General features: G+C 35.8%; 1 protein-coding gene across 11 annotated transcripts in view; it reads right to left on the reverse strand.

The window, feature by feature from the left end:
• The window catches only part of NAALADL2 (N-acetylated alpha-linked acidic dipeptidase like 2), a 1,180,690-nt gene that overhangs the window by 207,305 nt on the left and 954,126 nt on the right, over positions 1-19,259 (reverse strand). For all 11 annotated transcript variants that reach the window (XM_032484091.1, XM_032484056.1, XM_032484093.1 and 8 more), the window contains one exon: positions 12,883-13,029. In XM_032484091.1, the coding sequence (XP_032339982.1) occupies positions 12,883-13,029 (147 nt within the window). The remainder of the gene's footprint in view (positions 1-12,882; positions 13,030-19,259) is intronic.

The following is a 19,259-nucleotide window of genomic DNA, read 5'->3' on the forward strand; positions in this document are numbered from 1 at the left end:
ACATGTTTAACTCCAGTTCTTTCACTGTCCCCTCTCTCCCACCCTCTTAGGAACTATGATGACCTTGTTGAAGGAATCAAATATGATTACTTCCTTGCAACAGTTTGGAATAATATATTCAGACTTTTATAAGGCAATCTCTGACACCTGTCAACCTAGTTGTCAGACTCTTTCTATTTTCCAGCTTCAACACACCAAGTGCTTTAAAGCTCCTTGAAGTTCAGTTTTCAAAATGTGAGTATGTTGATCTGCAGAAAGATTCAGGCCTTGGCAAACCTGAACATAGGCTCCTTTTAGAATATCATCCTGGGATGGATTATTAAATTAATTACAAACTTATAATGTCTTAGAGTAGATCCTCCAGTTAACATATGTGCCATATTATTTCTGTTTTTATACCATGGAGAGGATTTAATAATTTTGATCAATGCTAATATGTTCATTTCCAAATACAGACTCTACATTGGATATCCTTGCAAAATATTTTAATAACTCAGTAAATTAATATTGAATAAGTTAATATAAGAGAAATCAATTAAAATAATGGATAGCAAGTTTACCAAGCACATGGGTAAAGATTTTTTTTTTTAATGCACACCATTGGCAAGAGTGAGATTAAAAAACATGCTCTTCCTTAAAGGTTTGAAAATGTACCATCATTCAGCAAAGTCTTTTCAGCCTGAGGTTGAAAATATTCATACTTTAACCCAAACTTTATGACTAGAAGTGTACCCCAGAAGAATCAGTGAGAGGAACAAATATCAAGTTTAAAAATGTTCCACAAAAGATTACCTATAAGAACAGAACAATGCAGGTAAACCTAATATCCAATAGTAGGTAAATAGCTGCATTAATTATCATATAATTATACTATGGATTATTACGTTTTATGATGCTTTTAATATATTATTAAATTTGTTTTGCCAATACTTTGCTGAGGATCTTGACATCTATATCCATCAGAGATACTAGCCGATAATTTTCTTTTTTTGTAGTGCCTTTGGTTTTGCTATGAGGGTAACAGTGGCCACATAGAATTAATTTGGGGGTGTTCCCTCCAATGATTATTTTTTAAAACAATATGAGAAACTACATTATCTTAAATAAATAAGAACAATATATACACAGCATGATCAACATTTGATGGAAACAGGAAGGAAGAAAAAAAGGACGGAATTAAGGTTTTTAAGTACACAGTAGCTATAATCAAAGTACTAATTAAAAAACAGTGTCCATCTACAAACGTAAAACTATCAATAACTATGTTTTGAGCAAAGAGTAGAACTATTATGCTTTCTGGTATAATATTTTATTGATATTATGCTACTTGGCAGGTTTCTCTTTGCAAGATACAACCAAAAGGACTGTTGCTACTAATAAAATATAAGAAAACTGAATTAATACTGACTAAATTCTTAACCAACATTCCTTACTTTCTTTCCAGTTTTCTGACTTGAGTTTTAGTTCAGAATTTGTATTTCTCTCACTAAAAATCAAACACAGAAATTCTAATGGTCCTCTGTTAAAAAAAACATCCAAATATATTACTTTTGCTCAAAATATTGCTCAAAATATTTTGGTTTGCATACACACTACTTGGGGCTCATCACATATTCAGAGTTTTACTTCTCAGAGTAGCACGTGGTCATAATCTTTAAAATGGAATAGATGGCAGAGAGCATTTGAAACCTGCCCAGAGGTTCCATCATGTATTCCTTTGATTAGAAAGTGTTCTAAAATTAACTCTTGCTTTAAAATACATCTCCCAGACACTGCCTCCTTAACTGAAGATTCTTTATTTTGACAATGTCTTTTTACACCTCTTTAGGCTTGAAATTTTAGAGCATACTGTTAGTCGTATTCTGGAAGTAATTTGCTGTATTAAGTACCTCATAGCCTCAAAGTCACAACCATTGAATAGCAACATCTTTTAGAATCCAAGTCAGGTCAATACCCAGCTGATACTGCCAATGATCCTATAATAATTGGTTCAGTCTCAAGTTTTCTTAGCAACTAATCTTAGTTAACAGACTCAAGGCGTTTGAGCAGGTTTATTTAAGAATATTTATCTGTCCTACACCAGGACTACCTATAGTTTGGCATACCCAGTGTTCTAGTATATAGTAATTTGTATTTCCAAGGTCTTTGCATTTTATATCAACACAGACAGATGAGTCCAATCAGGTTCCAGGACTTTCTTTCTAGATCAAGTTCTCACTACCCTGAGCTCTAGAATCTCAGAATTCCCTGCTCACATGGTCCCAGATCTGCTTCCAGGGATTGGGCAGCCCTCTTTTTCAGGTCCATCATTTCCAGGGAAGACTGTGCTTCCAGTGTGTGGCCATAGCAAGTAAGTGAGGAGAAGCTACTTATGGGTGTGACGACTGTGCACAGAATTGCAGACCAGGGTGTCCACACACATGCACAAAGGCCCCTTATGGTGTGAGACAGAGTCAAGGTGGGCAGAAAAAGAAGAGTTATGTCAAGGGTCAAGGGGCAAAGACTGGAGATCAGCTCTTCCCTGTCACCCCACTTTGGCATAGGATTCTCAGGAGTCTGAGGACATTAAATTCAAACCTTTCTTCCTGATAACTTTAGACATGTATTTGTCAAACCAGAAGGAAAAGAGCATTTTTATTTAACAGATTTTTTTAGTTTGATTTATAATAATTAACCTAGTATTTAGCCATATGGTATAATGGCCTCCATTTATACAATTGCCTCATCGTGTTAGGAAAAAGACTTCACTTATAAGCAAATTAAAGACATCAAGTTGGCTGAAACAGGCTAAATTTGAGCATCAACCAAAAAACAAAGTAAATAGACTGGGGAAGCAAACGAAGTGGGAGTAGAAAAGTACACAGAAAAGGCAAGAGATTAACAAAAAGAAGGGAAGGCTACGAAGAGTAAGACCATGTGTGCAGGAAAAGGTAAGAGAAGCCAGACTGAAAAAGAGAGGGAAGAGAAAGTTGAGGAAAGAAGCGAGAGAAAGAGCGTAACATACAGAAAAAGAGTTTAGAAGAGCTGCAGACAGAAGTGAACAGCTGCAAGCAGGGAGGAGTCAGTCTGTACTCACTCTTCTTAACTCCTTCAGTCAAATATGGAATCCCTCTAGGCTACTGCTTCCTCTTACTGCAGAGAAACGGATTAAACTACCTGGGGTCAATGATCTGTGTTTCTCTAAAGGTCAGTGAATCTATGAATGCTTCTTTTCAATCAGTCCATCAGACAGTCTGGGCCAGACACATCGCTGGACCCAGCACTCTCAGGGGACCATCCTCTCACCAAAGAAGCTCCTGATCTCATTCTGACCACTTGGATTGTCCAAAATCACCCATGAAGAGGTGAGAGTCTGCAAACCAAAGACAGTCAGTGGAGTCACCATTACTAACCTGAGCCATGTGCCCAGACGGGAAGAAGTACTTTGAATTTAACCTTAATATTTTGCCATGATCAATGTCCTAATCTAATTTTATTGTTTCAAAGACTAGGTCCCAGCAACACTGACACAAATTTTCTTAAATTCAACTTTCATGTACACACACATACACACGTCATAAGTTAAAAATTCTCTAAACATGGAATATGTGTAAAATTTCTAATGTTCTGATAAGAATTATCAATAAATAAAAATAAAGTGATGAGATTTAAAGAAAAACTGAAAATGACCTTGTGCATAAAGCTACAGTTATTTTTTCCTACATTGCCCACATACCAGTACCACATAAATACTACACTATGTAGACTTAAAATGTTCTTCACTGATAAGAGAAAATTGGGTCAGAATAATTTCAATGCTAAAGCTATTGACAAAGAGACTGTAGAAATCGAAACACTAATAAATAATTTGTTCCCTTTTAGAATTTTCTCCATTCATTTAAAATCACAGGGACGTGAGCATCGTGAAAGGAGTCTGAAGACAACTACAGCTCTCTGGAGACGAACATAAAAGCCAGAGCTTTCATGAGGAAGCAGTAGCAATCTTTACAAGCTAAGTGGCCTTGGCATCAATTGTGTTTTCACTTTTTAGTATTTATGAGACTCCAAGGCCTATTGTTGTTGCTTTCCTTGTAGTTTCGATAGAAACATTTGCTTAATAAAAAAAAAACAGATAAAACTATAAGCCTCTGTGTGACACACAATAAGCTATGAAACAGATGTAGAAGACCTGAAACTCCAGATGCAACTGAAGTTGGATGAAGAAGTTGTGGAGAGACAGGGGAAGAAATAACATTCAGGCCACAGCCACCATCCACAGCTATGTGAGCCCTAGATATGCCATTTCCTTCTGACAGTTACAGTTAGAGCATATGGTTACCAATACTGCTCTTAACATTTTAATTATTCATTTAAAAAAGTCATCTAAATTAGTCCCCGCAATGGTTTTGGATGTCAAAATATTCTACTTAAAGGAATGTGGCATTATCATTGAAATTAGAAGAGACAAACTTATCCATCTCCTCATCTTCCAAAATTACCTTGGAAATAAAATTACGAAACAGGGGATGGAATAACACAACATATTAAAGCTACGAGCCTTCATATTAAATGGATAATTAAAATATCATGTTACAAAGGAAACAACAGATGAGCGAATCATCTTCACATCTTTATTTTTTAAACTTAGGAAACTAATTACTTATGTTTAGAGTAGTTAGATTTTATCCTATCTTTCTTATCATGCTTTTTAATCCATTCCCTTATATTTGTTTAAAATGTAAATTCTGGATAGCTTAGACTCTAATTATAGACTCTATTTGTTTTGTAAAAGAATACAGAAACTACTGTAAGTGAACATTAATATCAGTTTTGCCATTATGTGTAAATTATGGCTCATTTTAAATTTTGTTAAGAAATCTTACCCACTTACAGCTGTTCCTTAACTTTGACAGTCATCAAAGCTGAAATATTTAGAACCTTTGCAAAGGAAACTATGAAAAATAGGAATGAGTACCACAGCATTATACACTGCATTCTGGAAGCAGTGGGAGATGGAAAGCATTTTAAAATGATGTCACGGGGCTGAGCCAAGATGGCGGAGAAGAGGGACTCACAGCTCGCCCTCTCCCACAAATACACCAAGAATTACGTCTACAAACCCACTGAATCGCACAGAACACCTACTGAACTCTGGCAGAGTGTCTCTCGCTTTGAAATACAGGAGGAGTCTCACAAAATCTGATAAACAAGTTCATACTGTATAGCACAGGGAACTGTATTCAATGCCTTGTAGTAATTTATGGTAAAAAAAATATGAAAAGGAATATATGTATGTTCATGTATGACTGAAGCATTGTGCTGTACACCAGAAATTGACACAATGTTGTAAACTAACTATACTTCAATAAAAATACATACATTAAAAATTAAAATAAAATGACTTAGAAACAGCCTAAGCATAGGGAAAAGAGCCCAGAAACCTGGTGCTAGAGTGCCAGGTTTGAATCCAAATTCCATCACTTAATAGATGTGTCATATTGGCCAAGTTACCTGACAGCTCTGTGCCTCAGTTTCCTCTTTAGTGAGAGAAGTAATACTAGTACCTTCCTCGTAAGTACCAGTTATAAGTACCTGAATTACATTAAATGCATTAGTAAGTTTAAAGGATTTAGAACAAAACAATATCTACCACAAATGTTACACGAATAGTTGTTAATATCATTTTCCTTGACACTACTGTGCCTCTGTCCATCACTTCACCCTACATTAGAAGCCCTCCTAGCTGGTATGATTTGTCCCAGTGATTGGCAGGATAATTATCTAGAAGTCAGTTCAAATAAGTAATCAGTAAAACAACAAACAAAAACTACATATATAAAATGTCATATGTTAATTTAAAACCTATGTGTGCATGTTTATTGGCCAATATTTTGATGTACAGCTAAGGCCTTTTCTCTGATACTGATCTGTTGAACAAAGGTCCATTCTTTCTTTCTTGTCCTATATATTACCTACATTTCAAGTTGCCTTCTATTTAAAATGGAATTATGAAAGATGTTTTTGAAGTATACTGAGCACAGAATGCATCTAGATGACTACAATTTCCCCCATCTTTGAGAGTTGCCTGGTCCATTTTATATCAATTCTTTATTAGCAACTCACCTTTCAGAGTGTTATCACTATAGGTTTGTAAGAAGTCATTTTTTTTACACTGATGACTTAAAATTTGATGTAACAATTAAATTACCTAACTACTAAAAACAAATACAAAGGGCACATATAGACCTGAGAATAGAGTGGACTCCAGGCAAGTATACCATTGAAAGTGAGAACAAAGCATGAAAAAGTCAGAAGGATCTCACCACAATGAGCTTCAGGGAGCCTTGAGCACTAGTCATTGTGTTTCAAGGGAATGAAAATTGTCAGTGAATCCCACAAATTGGTTAAGTGGAAGTCTGTTTAGAGAATGTCTGCTGTACTTAATTTTTTTATTGTTTACATGTCTGAATCCCAATCTAGACTGTGACCCCTGTGAAGGAACGAGGGCATGATTTACTCATCTTTGTATTTCTAACAAAGTGCCAGATCACAGCAAGTGCTTAATAGCTGCTGGCTAAATTAATAAATGTGTTAAAATTAACCAATATCTGAATAAATCACATCTGGAGTTGCCCTACGTTCTTAACTTAAATGTTGTCAAATTTATAACTTGGTCTCTCATTAAACCCATTGTAAGTACTGAAATTATCACAAACTTCGTGATGAAAAAAGTCCCATCATAACAGAGATGATCACAAAATAATCCCTGAAAATAGTATTAGAGTTAAAATATACTGCATATGCTATACGTTTTGATCCACTGATTACAGGCATTCAGAATAAATGTTCTTATTTAGAGGTCCAAGCAAGGACAAGTGCTTGGGGAAATCTGCCCTTCTTGCAGCCATTTCAAAATATTAGGCAATTTGAAATATGATCTTTTGAATTACCCACTTGAGTCTTAAGAGTTTCTCCATTCTTTGTATTTCCAATACCTGTCTCATATTTCAATTTCTTGTGTTTACTCCTCAGGCTCTTGGAAGCATACGGCAGCTTTAATAGCCCTCCCTCTGTGACAGGCATTTCATATACTGTACAATCAAAGCTTTTCAAGTCCGCTCTATAACTGCTGATTTGTTGATTGGGGTTTAACCTTCTCTTTTAAAAGAAGGCTTCTAAGCAGCAGAATTCTTTGTAGTCACAGTTTATGAGAGTGTTATATTCCCTACTTCATGTTGTTTGTCAGGTGAATGGGACAGCAATACTCAAAGACTACCGGAAAAGATAAACACAGGTTTATACAGAATCACAGTTCAAATCCTCATAACAGGGCAAAGTTGAACAGCTTGTCAGATACTATGAAGAATAAAGCACGGTCACCTTTCAGTATCTTTGGACCCCCACCACGGATACCAAAATGTGTGGATGATCAAGCCCTTTACACAAAATGGCATAATAAATCCAGTTGGCCTTCCTTATCTGCAGGTTCTGTGTGTGGATACAGGGAACCTACTGCAGAACAGTTTAACCAAGGCCATTTCCCCAAATAGCACCTCTCCAAATGTGATCCAGAGATCAGCAAGGGTCCCTGACACCAAACCCGTTTTCATAGTAATAGTGACACCACATGCCCTCTTCACTTGCATTTTCACTCTACATTCACAAGTGTCCAGGTACAAAATTAATATGGTTTCAGATTCCACACTGAAACTCACCTTTAGGAAACTAACGTTTGTCATGTTTTAGTGTATTACCAAAGAAAAATGTCCATCATTATACGAAAAGACTATTAGACCAGATTTCATTCACATATTTCCACCAAAACAACCTATTACAACAGAACAAATGCAGAAATAGATATGAAAATCCAGACGTAGTATTCAGTCACATTAAAGAGATTCGCAAAATGTAAAACAGCGCCCCTCTCCTTATTTATGTGTTCTTGCCTTGGGAAATATAATGACCTTCTGTAAAAATAAGTCACTTATATTAATTTGTAACAAATGTATTATTGATATATTAAATTAATAAATGTTATATTTCTTCAGTTTTAAATTCTAATATGGTAAATATTTACACATAAACAAAAAGTTCTTTTCTTTGGAGTGTTCAATACCTCTAGAGGGCAAATGGGTTTTTAGAACAAAATGTTTGAAAACCTTTACTCTAAATGAAAGCAGGTCTGATTTGAAAATAATCATACCACTTACTGTGATCTGAGCTTTTCCTTTTACTAAAGTCACTTACAAAGATGAAGAATACGCTGGAGAGAATGCTGCAGAACCCCTCTCCTGCTTCCAGCTGGCACATTTTGAAGTAGAAAAGGTAAAATCACATTTCTTAGTTTTGCAGTTATCAGTATGAAACAGATTCTATTAGATACCGCAAAGCATCAGTCCAATTTAAGCACAGTTACACATAATTATTTGGTTCCTTAAGTCAAGAGCTTTTAATTGACTTTTGAACTGTTACTATCTGTTAACATAACAATGACAGTGACTAAGTTCCCGGCAAAGAAATGTAATGACAGAATGATCTCTAGTTTAAATTTTCTTCTACTTAGAACAACAAAACAAAGAATCCACGTGTAAACTCTGAGTTATACTTTGCACCAAAATGTGTCTATGTGTATTGTATCTGTATTGTACAAATCTTTTATCCCATAAAATTAGCTTAATGTTATACACACTACTACATATAAAATAAACAAGGACCTACTGCATAGCACAGGGAACTATATTCAATATGTTGTAATTACCTATACTGAAAAAGAATGTGAAAAAATCTATAAATATCTGAATTACTTTCCTGTACACCTGAAACTAACCCAATTTTGTAAATCAACTATACTTCAATAAAAAAATTACCTTAATGTTAAAGTTCACACACACACACACACACACTCGTACTACTGTGTATCAGTTTAATCAGAACTGATATCAAAGTCATCTAACTTAAAAAGAATTAATAAGAGTTTCAAAACACTTAAGCTACCTGGTTTTCATTCACTGAGTTACCAGATGATATTGAAACAAATTATGCAAAACCCCCTGCTATATAAAAGCTATAATACTCCTTTATCTCATTATCATCTAAATGTTAAATGCTCCATTATAGAGGTAAATTGGGTTTAAAATAGAATATTTCGAGCAGAAGAGCAAAAAATATGAGGTTAAACAGAGTGAAGAACTGAAGCTTCAAATTGTGGTATAAAGCTTGAGAGGGCATGGTTTGATCTCTTGATATACTAAGAAAGCCAGACCCTCTGACATGCCCTATGGAGAGTAAATACACTGATCTGGAACAAAAATTATGTGAAACAGCTGTTAAGTGACAGAAGAAATGTGCATTGGACCACCAGCTTGTCATAAATATTGCACTCTTAATCAGAAGGCATCTGTCTTTTCATTTTCTCTTCAGCAATCTCTGCATTGTATTTAATCTGCTCAGAATGCTTCTCCTAACAGGTGCAACAATGTTTACAAATTGAAAACCTTATTTAAATGAAGCTTACAACTAGAGACGTTTCAATTAACAAGGTGATAGCTTATGAGAAGGAATAATTCTAACATTTGGCAAACCCATAAATTTGTGAAATTTAATTATTAGAAAATTAGAGTATAGATGCCAAGAATTGCTAAAGATGAGAGGTGTGTCAAACAACTTTATGTAATATATTAGCACCCAGAGAAACTACAGGGAAGGTTACTGGGGGGAATGTGGACAAAATTCCAGGAATAGATATTATAAAATGCCATGTTCATCAAAAAATAATTTTAGAATAGTGTCCCATATGTCCATAAAAAGTGGTGTCTGTGGCACTAGTTTCTTTTCCTACAGGTAATTTTTCTCTTATTATCATTATTCACTTGCTGAAACTGAATATAAGAGTTTCATAATCAATTTTGCTGGATTAAAAAAAAGCTGTCAGATATATTAAGATTTGCATTATAGTCACCTAAATAAATTTTAAATAGGTAATTTCTTCAAACACATGAGTATAATTTAGCTTAGAATACATACACAATTTTTAAAGTGAAAGGGACTGTAGAATTACCAACTTTAACTTTTTTACTCAAAATGACTGCAAAGATAGTGAACTCAGTTTCTCCAGCAGCCCAGCAGCTAATATAGTGGACACAAGTCTGGTCAAACATGTGGCCCTTCAGGTTGATCATTCATTTCCTAATTTTTGATTGCAAGGTGTGTTGAAGACATTTTCTTCTTAATATCGTAATTGTAAATCACAATTCAGTCAAGTTTCCTTGGGGAAAAAGAATCCAGTGCGTCCAGAAATCCCAGTTTTCAATAAAGCACAGAACAAACAAAAGGTGTGTGTGGACGGGATCTTGCCCTTGGCATTCCAATTTGCAGACTTTGGTGTAATAGTCAAGAACGTGGGCTTGCTGTTAAAAGAGGTCTAATGACAAGTTGTCTTGGACAGTCATCAGTTTCATAAGCTTGGATTAAACTATTCGATTTTAAGAGCCATTTCATCCTCAGCCAAAAAGAGAAAAAAATTGTGAATAGTAGTAGGTGACTCATAGGGATATGGTAAATATTAAATGAGATGAGGTAATTTAAAATATTTGTTAATATGAAAATACTTAGCAAAGCAAGTACTCAATAAGTGGTAAGTATTATATTATATATTATATGCATAATATATATAAAAATATATTTTAAGTTTAATTGCAAATTCATGAAAAAAGCTCTAGTTTCCTCACCTGCTTTTCTAGTTGACATAGAATAAATAGCCTTTATATCATGGATAAAGACTCAATGTTTCTAATTCCTCTTAATAACTGTATACAAATATCCAGTATAGGTTAACATAGAAAGCAAAGGGTTATTATCAATCTGTGCTTTGGAGAGTTCACCACACAAAATCATCTCATCTCAAGCGTTAAAGATTTTTTAAGGGACAAATCCATTTAAAAAATTTTCCACACTAAAGCAATGTAAACAAGGTCATTTGTTATAAAGCATAGATGATTTTCTTTTAATTATGTTTTTGGGGACAAATACTGTAGAAAATGATTTTGATGATGGGAGTTGGACGTTCTGGTATAACCTGAAAACCTGAGTAGCTTCTTCAGACTAAGCCAGTTCTCGGGGACAGCCCTGAGCCTGAGGAGTTTCACAGCGACAGCAGCAACTTCTGAGAAACTGACTGGGATCTTCCTCCCAACCTTCTCCCATTAACACTACCCACCTTCCAACTGATCCTCATCAAATCCCACCTCCTCAGCCTTAGAACTATGCTTTTCTTAACAATGAACAAGCTCCTCCCTCCCACTAATTTCTTCTTATCTAAGAAAGTTTAGACATCTCCACTAATAGGTAAATCGGACAAGAATGACTATGATGACAGCTGTGGTTGCTGGAGGTCTGACTACACACCTACTGTTAGCTAAGCCTTTACATGCATAGTCTCATTTAATCCTTATTTATAGAGTCATAAGTAAACCAAGGTTCCTCATCTGTAAAATAATTCTGAAAGAAGTTAAATCATCTGTCTAGTAAGTATGAGCCCAAAGTCAAGTATAGTCCCATTCCTATGTCGTCTCTAAATTCTTGTTTCAAACTCAACCAAAATGAACTAGACATGTATTGAATAAAAGCTATCATTCAACATGTTACATGACAGGAGCTGAAAGGGCTCAAATGCGGCAGGGGATGATAAAAAGATGTTACAAGGCATCAAACAGGAGAATTAAAAATGAGTTCATTTCTTAATATATCAATTTCATCAGTGTATCTATGGGCTTGGTAAGAGAAGATACCTCTACACATGGACCACATTCTTCAACATCAAGAGCATGTGGAAATCCAATTTTAAAAAACAGATGCATCATAATGACTGTATTTCCATAACCCAAAAATTCATCTCATTATAACAGAAGTCACCCAGAGTTTCTCCCTCCATGAATTGTTATTGATCGTTAGCTGCTTACAGAGGAAGTAAGGAAGGAGGTGAGGGTAGAGGGCTACAGAGAAACTTACAGAGGAAGTAAGGAAGGAGGTGAGGGTAGAGGGCTACAGAGAAACACAGAGGTAACTAGTGCAAAAAACTATCAGAAATGAAGAGACTGCATATGTGACATCGAGCCTATAAAAACAAAATTGCAACACAACTTTTCAGGAACATCTATAATTCAAAAACAAAGCAGCCTTTACTCTCTTTTCCAGCCACAATATGGTTAAAGTAATGATTACCTTAAGCAGGCCAACCCCAGAAGCTTTTAAATAGCTCCCAATAATGCATGCACAATTTGTAAAAGAAGGTAAAATATTGCAAAAAGTTCGGATCTACAGAGAAACAGTTCCTGTGACATAATTCTGAGAAAGAACAAAAGGCTTAAAGTCCAACAGAAGGATGAACACACTTAATTAAGGTGACTCAGGCTTATCTGATACTCTTTGGGAAAAAGCCTCGTATCCTCACAAAAAAGTAGCACCTTTTCAGGCAAGGGAACTACTGACAAACTTTCGGTAGCTAACCCACAAGACTCACATTAATACACCACATGGGAAATGCTTTTTCCCTTGGGCAAGGAGACGAGGATCTATTGCACCTGTCATCTGTTTCTGTGAATACTGAAGATTACAATTATGTTTTGATGTTAATCCAACAACTGTAAATTTCTTGTTGCGAAGCATGCTGCAAAAATGTGAGTGACAGTATAAATCTTTTTAAATTGATTTCACGACTACTGAAAAGAGCTGATGTTTTCATTCAAATATCCTTACAAAGCCTCTGAACAAGAGTTAACTTTCTAAATGTAGCAGCTTCTTACAGTGTGACCTACTTGGTAAAAAAGACGAATAGCCAGGATAAAATAAAATTCTGTGTGTCTGCTATTTAGTGTGTGAGTGTCTTGTATTTTTAAAAACAATTACCTCTAATGCTTTGATGTCTTCATAAGCAAACCTCACAGTGGGAACTCCAAGATGGTTGATGAAATAATTGGCGTCATCTTGCATCTGTACAGAGCTTATGTTGGTCTCTGGACACTGACCTCTTCTGGAACAGTTGAAATTATTTTTCTGAAAAATATAATTTAAATTGTCAGCACACACACTGCTTCTCAGGTTATCCCTAAATCAATGCTACTCAAAATGTGGTCCACAAATCAACAGCATCGATGACACCCATGAACATATTTGAAATACAAATGCTTAGGCTCCAGTCGTGTCCTCCCAAATGGGAACCCTTGAGGATGGAGCCCAGGAATCTGTGCAGTAGCATTCCTCTACGATGGTGATTCTCTTTGAAGTGGGACTAGCACTGCCCTATATTAAGATTTGCTTCCTGATGTTGCTTCAAAAGCATTTTTATCATTGTGAAATAAAAATTCATATTTTATGACAAGACAAGAAAAATTTAAACAAAAGTTTCTTCTGCCTTTGCTCTCCTCCCCCTCAACTGTGCAGTGTATCTGCGTTATTCATTGACCAAACCTCCCCCATCGGCAGAAATACCCGCTCAACCGTAAAGAGCAGCATTCTCCTGGCATCAACAGGACAACTCCTTAAAAGAGAACATTCCTTCTTGATCTTGTAAGGGGTCGCATGACCCACCAGGATGAAGGTTAGATCTGCATTATGTAAACTGTCAATAATACATTATTTGAGGTACAGCTCTGTCTCAGAAGACTTATAAAACTGTGCCTTGATTTCTAACCACTGACACAGTTCTCAGAGCTTCTGAGATGCTCTTCCAGGTTATAATCCTCAAATTTAGCTCAAATAAAATTTCCCATTTCTTTCTTAGAGTGACTAATTTTTCACTGACAATCATAGATTTATTATAAACTATAATGACTAATTTGAAATATTATAAAAGACTGTTAAATTCTTTAAAAGATTTAGTTTTTTTTTTTAAGTTTTCCCATAATTTAAAGAACATCTTGGTAGGATCTAATTCTATTCTTAAAATGTTTTTTTGAAAACCACTGAAAAAATGTTGTCCATTTCTTCTACAAAGCATATTCCCTTATGTCTTAAGAGTATATGCCAAATACCCTGGGCCAGAGAGAACCACAAAGCCAAGTGCAACCTCTGGGAAAATACAATATGATAGACTATTATTCCTCAAACTAAGAGTTCTCTAGCATGCAAAACAAATGACAGTAGCTTTACAAAGATAAAACAAAACACAACTAAAAAATCAAAAAGCAGTAAACTAGAGATTTCTATAATTAATACTGATTAAAAATGTCTTCTTCAATAAAATTTCCAAAAAGCTAGACTCTTTCTGAGATGCTGTGGTCTTAAGTGTGAAATGTGGAAGAAGGCCAGTCCCCTCAGCAGTAATCGGGGGGGAGTGAGACAACAGGCACCAACTATGTGCTCAATCCATGTCTGCCACTGAATCAAAATATCGACCCTTCAAGCCTGCCCCATGCTGCTTTGTCATGATAAAACTTCAGAAACACTTCTAAACGCAAAGTATCAGAAGATTTGGAAAGACACATTTTAATACTTACAAAGTGAATGATTCTAGCTTCTTTCAACTATAATGCTAGATCTTACAAACATACAATAATATTTCAATACTTATCCAATATTTTGAACTCGTAATAGAAAGAAATTTGCCACAAACTTAAAATCAATTAAGATGGAAAGTCTGTGAGTGTTTGTAAACTAGAGAAGGTTTCAAGCTTAATGCCATTTACAAATATCTTGGGTAATTCAGTACTTCGGAAAAAGAAAGGAAAAAGAGTGTTCTACCATACAATCTAACCAGTAGCAACCTAAACCTTTTTACGGTGACCCCTTCACCCCCCAATTTTCTTCTTTTGAAAGCCTAATTTTCTGAAAAGAGTTAATATTCTTTCACTCCCTCATATACTCCTGGGGCAAAGACTCTAAAGACTCCTGGAGGTTTTATATCAGCTGGGATAGTTTAGGGTGGGTCTTGATTCTTCCCAAAGACAAGCTACCCCTAAGTACTAGATCACGAAAAGCAAAGAAACTACTTGATATCGTGAGAAAAGTCCCAAGTATTTCTGAGAGAGCCAGGTAATGAAGATACTTGTTTAACTGGAGTAGACTTTTCTCCTAATTGCATTTGAATGCCCTGGGAAGGTAAGATGTCCCCCAGCGTCCCATCACTCTGTCTCACACTCAGCTCGCCTCACTCAATCACATGTACTGAATGGTGGCAGGAAGCATTTAAATTTGTGAAACTGAGGTTTTTGCACTCTTATAATTAATGAGGTTTTGATGGAATCTAGTCTCTTCTCAGATGCTCAGCCAATAAAATTAAAAATTATTTTAAAGTGGTCTACTTTTCCTTTACTGCAGGAACATCTATTTATTTTAGCGACTGCATATGTATCCTAGTCAACATCAATGAATATATAGCTTTGGTTTAATTTTATTTTGTATACATAATTTTTATATCCATTCTAAATATCAGCCATGCTCCTTAGAAATTTTTTCTCGACAGAAGAATGGCATGGATCAAAAACTGACGTTCTAAATTTTTCAACATGTTGTCTGTAAAAAAAATTTTAATGAAGTTTTTAAAAATAATTGTGGCTTTAAATTTTGATGCCACTTTTACTCAGTCACCATTGTTACATGATTGCTTCCCTCTGACAAAAAGTATTTATTTCCCATACATGCAAGTTCCTAAGATGGCAGAAATGTCTCACTCCAACCAATCCTCACATTCTGTTTGTTATAATAGTTACAGAAAGCAAGATTCTTGTTCGACCTCAGTCTTTCACTGGCCCCAGGCATTCTTTCCCAAGCCAGCAGAGATTCTCTTCCAGTCTCCCTGTTCTTGCCGTGGCTAATTCCACTGCACTTTAATATTTTCTGTGCATTACATTTCTGTGATTTCTTCCAGCTGCATCATTACTTTTATGTTTTGCATCTTTCAGGCAAATCAAAAGGGTAATTAATATTCAGCCTTCAGAATCACATGCCCTAAAACTCTTCTGCATTCTTCCCTCTGCTCTGGTTTGCTTTACTTCACCTGACTAATGGGAAGGTCTGTATTGCCACCTCCATCATATACAAACTCCTTTGTAAACTAAGATCACGACCAGGTGAGCACTACCTAGAATTGTTTAAAATTACACAGTGAAAGGTAAGATCTATTACACCACATCTGTGGTGCTAACCGGGACTATTTATAGAGGGAGGACAGAATACAGAACGGTAGGGTCACGTGGCCTGAGTTAGAGCTGGGCCCCGTAGCTGGGAGCACTTGGCTATTGAACCTCACGTCAGAGTTAAGCCCAAATCAAGGGTAAAACCTTCAAGAAAGCCAATCCAAGATTGGAGGGCCAGGGGGGACACAGAGTTCCCTGAGGAGCCTTCCTGGGGCCTGTTCCTGGCCTACTGGGTTTCCCTATAACTCTTGGGGAGGACCTATCTAGCCAGCCCACAGCACATCTCCTCTCGGTCTCTCTCTCTCTCTGTCTTCTCTTCCTTCCTCTGTCCGTCTCTCTCTCTTCGTTTCTCTGGCCACCTCATTTTCTACCACCTACTCTCCTGTGACTTAACCAGCGGTCAGGGGTGGAACCACAGTACCCTCAAGCCTGTGTTTATTTTGTTCTTTTTTTCCTAACTAGTTTCTGAGTAAAATTTAAAAAATAACCCAATTTTTATATTGGATTTCTCTTTCCCAAGTCATTTCACCTTGGGACTTTCCTTAAGAGGAGAACATTCCTGGCACAGGAACTCTATTCTCTAAATCTTTTCATTATTCATTACTTTAAAATCTAGGCCAAATTTGCAGACCTTAAGTGATCCTAAATCTGCATTCTGATTTCATGTAATTGTTTCCCACACAGCACTTCATTGGACGGTAATAGCTCCACCCCAGGTAACAGATGCTGGTCTACTCAGCCTCTGTTAAGCATGAATATCTGAGAGGGAAGTGGAAAGAGAAGTTATTTCCTTCATTTCTCTAGAAGATAGCCATCATGGGAAAGAGAAGGTTGGTAACAAATTTGTGCAGGTCAATCACTTTTTAAAATGTATTTACAAGGCTGAGTAAATTCAAACAGAGTATTTCATCCAAGGAGTTCAAATTTTTCTAGTAACACTAAGTGTGGAACATTTTTGTTCCAGCTTCTCAATTAAACAAGTTCAGGCAAAGACCACAGTTATGTCACTTGTTTAATTTCCTACTCCTCATCTGTTGAAGACCTGAGATGAAATTAGCATCTCAGTCTTCAAGCTGCAGAGTATACTTGTAAGCTAAAAGGCAAAACCTCACAGCAAATTATTATGTAAGTGAAATATAAAGAGATTAAGTCAGCATTTGCATTAATTGAATAGCAATACCAAGACGCAATGACAGGTTTCTAAAGTATTTAAAAATCTGTTTAACAATTAATTTTATTTATCCTACACTCTGCTTTTGCCTGCATACATAATCATTCTACATACATGAGAAATCTAAGGTGGTTACTTACTCTAACAGCAAGAAAAGTATACCATTCAAAATGAAAGTACCATATTCTACATATTATAATAAAATTAAGTCACTGTCTTTTCATTCCACTGTTATTTTGTAACTTCAGTTACAGGACATATGTATGTATATGCATGACTGAGACATTATCCTGTACACTAGAAATTGATACACTGTAACTGACTACACTTCAGTCAAACAAACAAGAAAATGATTTTTCATTGTGGGCACTGAGGTGGCTAATGTTATGTGTCATCTTGACTAAGCCATGAGGTGCCCAGATACTTCATTATTATGGGTATGTCTGGGGGGGTGTTCTTGGATGAGATTTTCATTTGAATTGGTAAACTGATTAAAGCAGATTGCCTGCCCTAATATGGGTGGGACTAAATTTAAGATCTGAATAGAACAAAAGGCAGACCTTCCCACCAGTAAGGGAGAACTCCTCCTCCCTAACTGTCTTGAGCTAGGGTGTGGTCTTTTCCTTTCCTTGTACTCAGCTGAAACACCAGTTCTTGGGTCTCCAGCCTGCTGGCATTTGCACTGGCATTTACACCAGCACCTCTGGCCAGCTGCAGATGTCGAGACTGTAGAGAATTTAGACTAATACAGTCTTAGATGAGAGAGCACCTTTTTGTACAAGAAATTTTCATCAGAAATAGTAAAAATTAAACTTGAATGGTGGTGCAAAGAGCTTCTGTGTCACTGTTTGATCAATTGGAGGTATAGTTTCACAAAATTTTGTTACATTTTAACTTCAAAATTTGTAAACCTGATCCCAGGCAATGCCAACATGTAAAGAGGTGAGGAATCACAGAGAAATGACTCCATTTTGAAACCAGAAAGAAACGAAAACTTCTAAAGTCCAAAGGTAATTGTGCTGAGCTTCACTGAAAGAATTTAAGAGATCCATGAACCTAGTGGACCACCCCCCAAAAATTTGCATTTTTATTTTCACTCAATTCTAACTGAAACTTAACAATTTATTCAAATGTGGAGAGGTCATAAGCCCAATAGAATTAGCAGTATCTGTGGCTTTGTGACCAAATGACATCAGGCATTTTCCTAACACATTTCAGTAGTTGTGATAAATTCAACACCATTTGAAAAGATGAAAGTTTTGAGATACTTTGCTGAAATTCAATATGTAATGTGTTTAATTTTAAAAAGCTTACACATTACTAATATGCAAATGTGTGTGTTTTAATATTTAGTTAACTGCAGTTTGATGTAATTGGTTTCTTTTATAATCCTGTGTATTTTAATTTAAGCATTTTAAAACATTACTTCTGAGAATGGGTCTATAGAGGATTTACCAGCCTGCCAAAGTGGTCCACAGCGGGCATCTCTCCTAGCAAAACAATTTTGTTTTACAAACTGGAAAATGGAGGGCCCAAATCAACAGAACTAGGATTTGATTCCAGGTCTTTCCACTCCAAGTGCAATGTTTTTTCCTCTCCACCATGCTTATATATCCAGTACAGAAACTACATTAATGCAAGTGAACATCCTAATTTTAAACTTGTTATTTCTGAGATTCTGGGTTTTGGTTGTTGTTTTAAGTCAGATTACTGGATATAGTTGTAACAAACTGTATCTGTGGCACCTCTTCAATGCTTAGTTACTGTGTGTGTATCATATGTTCTTCATTTATTTAGCTTGTATTTTTATGCCAAATATGCCAAGTTGCTATCGAATACCTAATTCTCAACAATGAATTGTAGATCTCTTCTTAATCTTTGAGATGAAATAGGAAGTTATGTTTCCTGACTTTCTATAATATTTTAAACTAGAAACTTACGTGATTCTCAACATCAGCACCTGATATTGAGTTCCTTAC

Source organism: Camelus ferus, chromosome 1, assembly GCF_009834535.1.
Source record: "Camelus ferus isolate YT-003-E chromosome 1, BCGSAC_Cfer_1.0, whole genome shotgun sequence".
NCBI lineage: Eukaryota > Metazoa > Chordata > Mammalia > Artiodactyla > Camelidae > Camelus > Camelus ferus.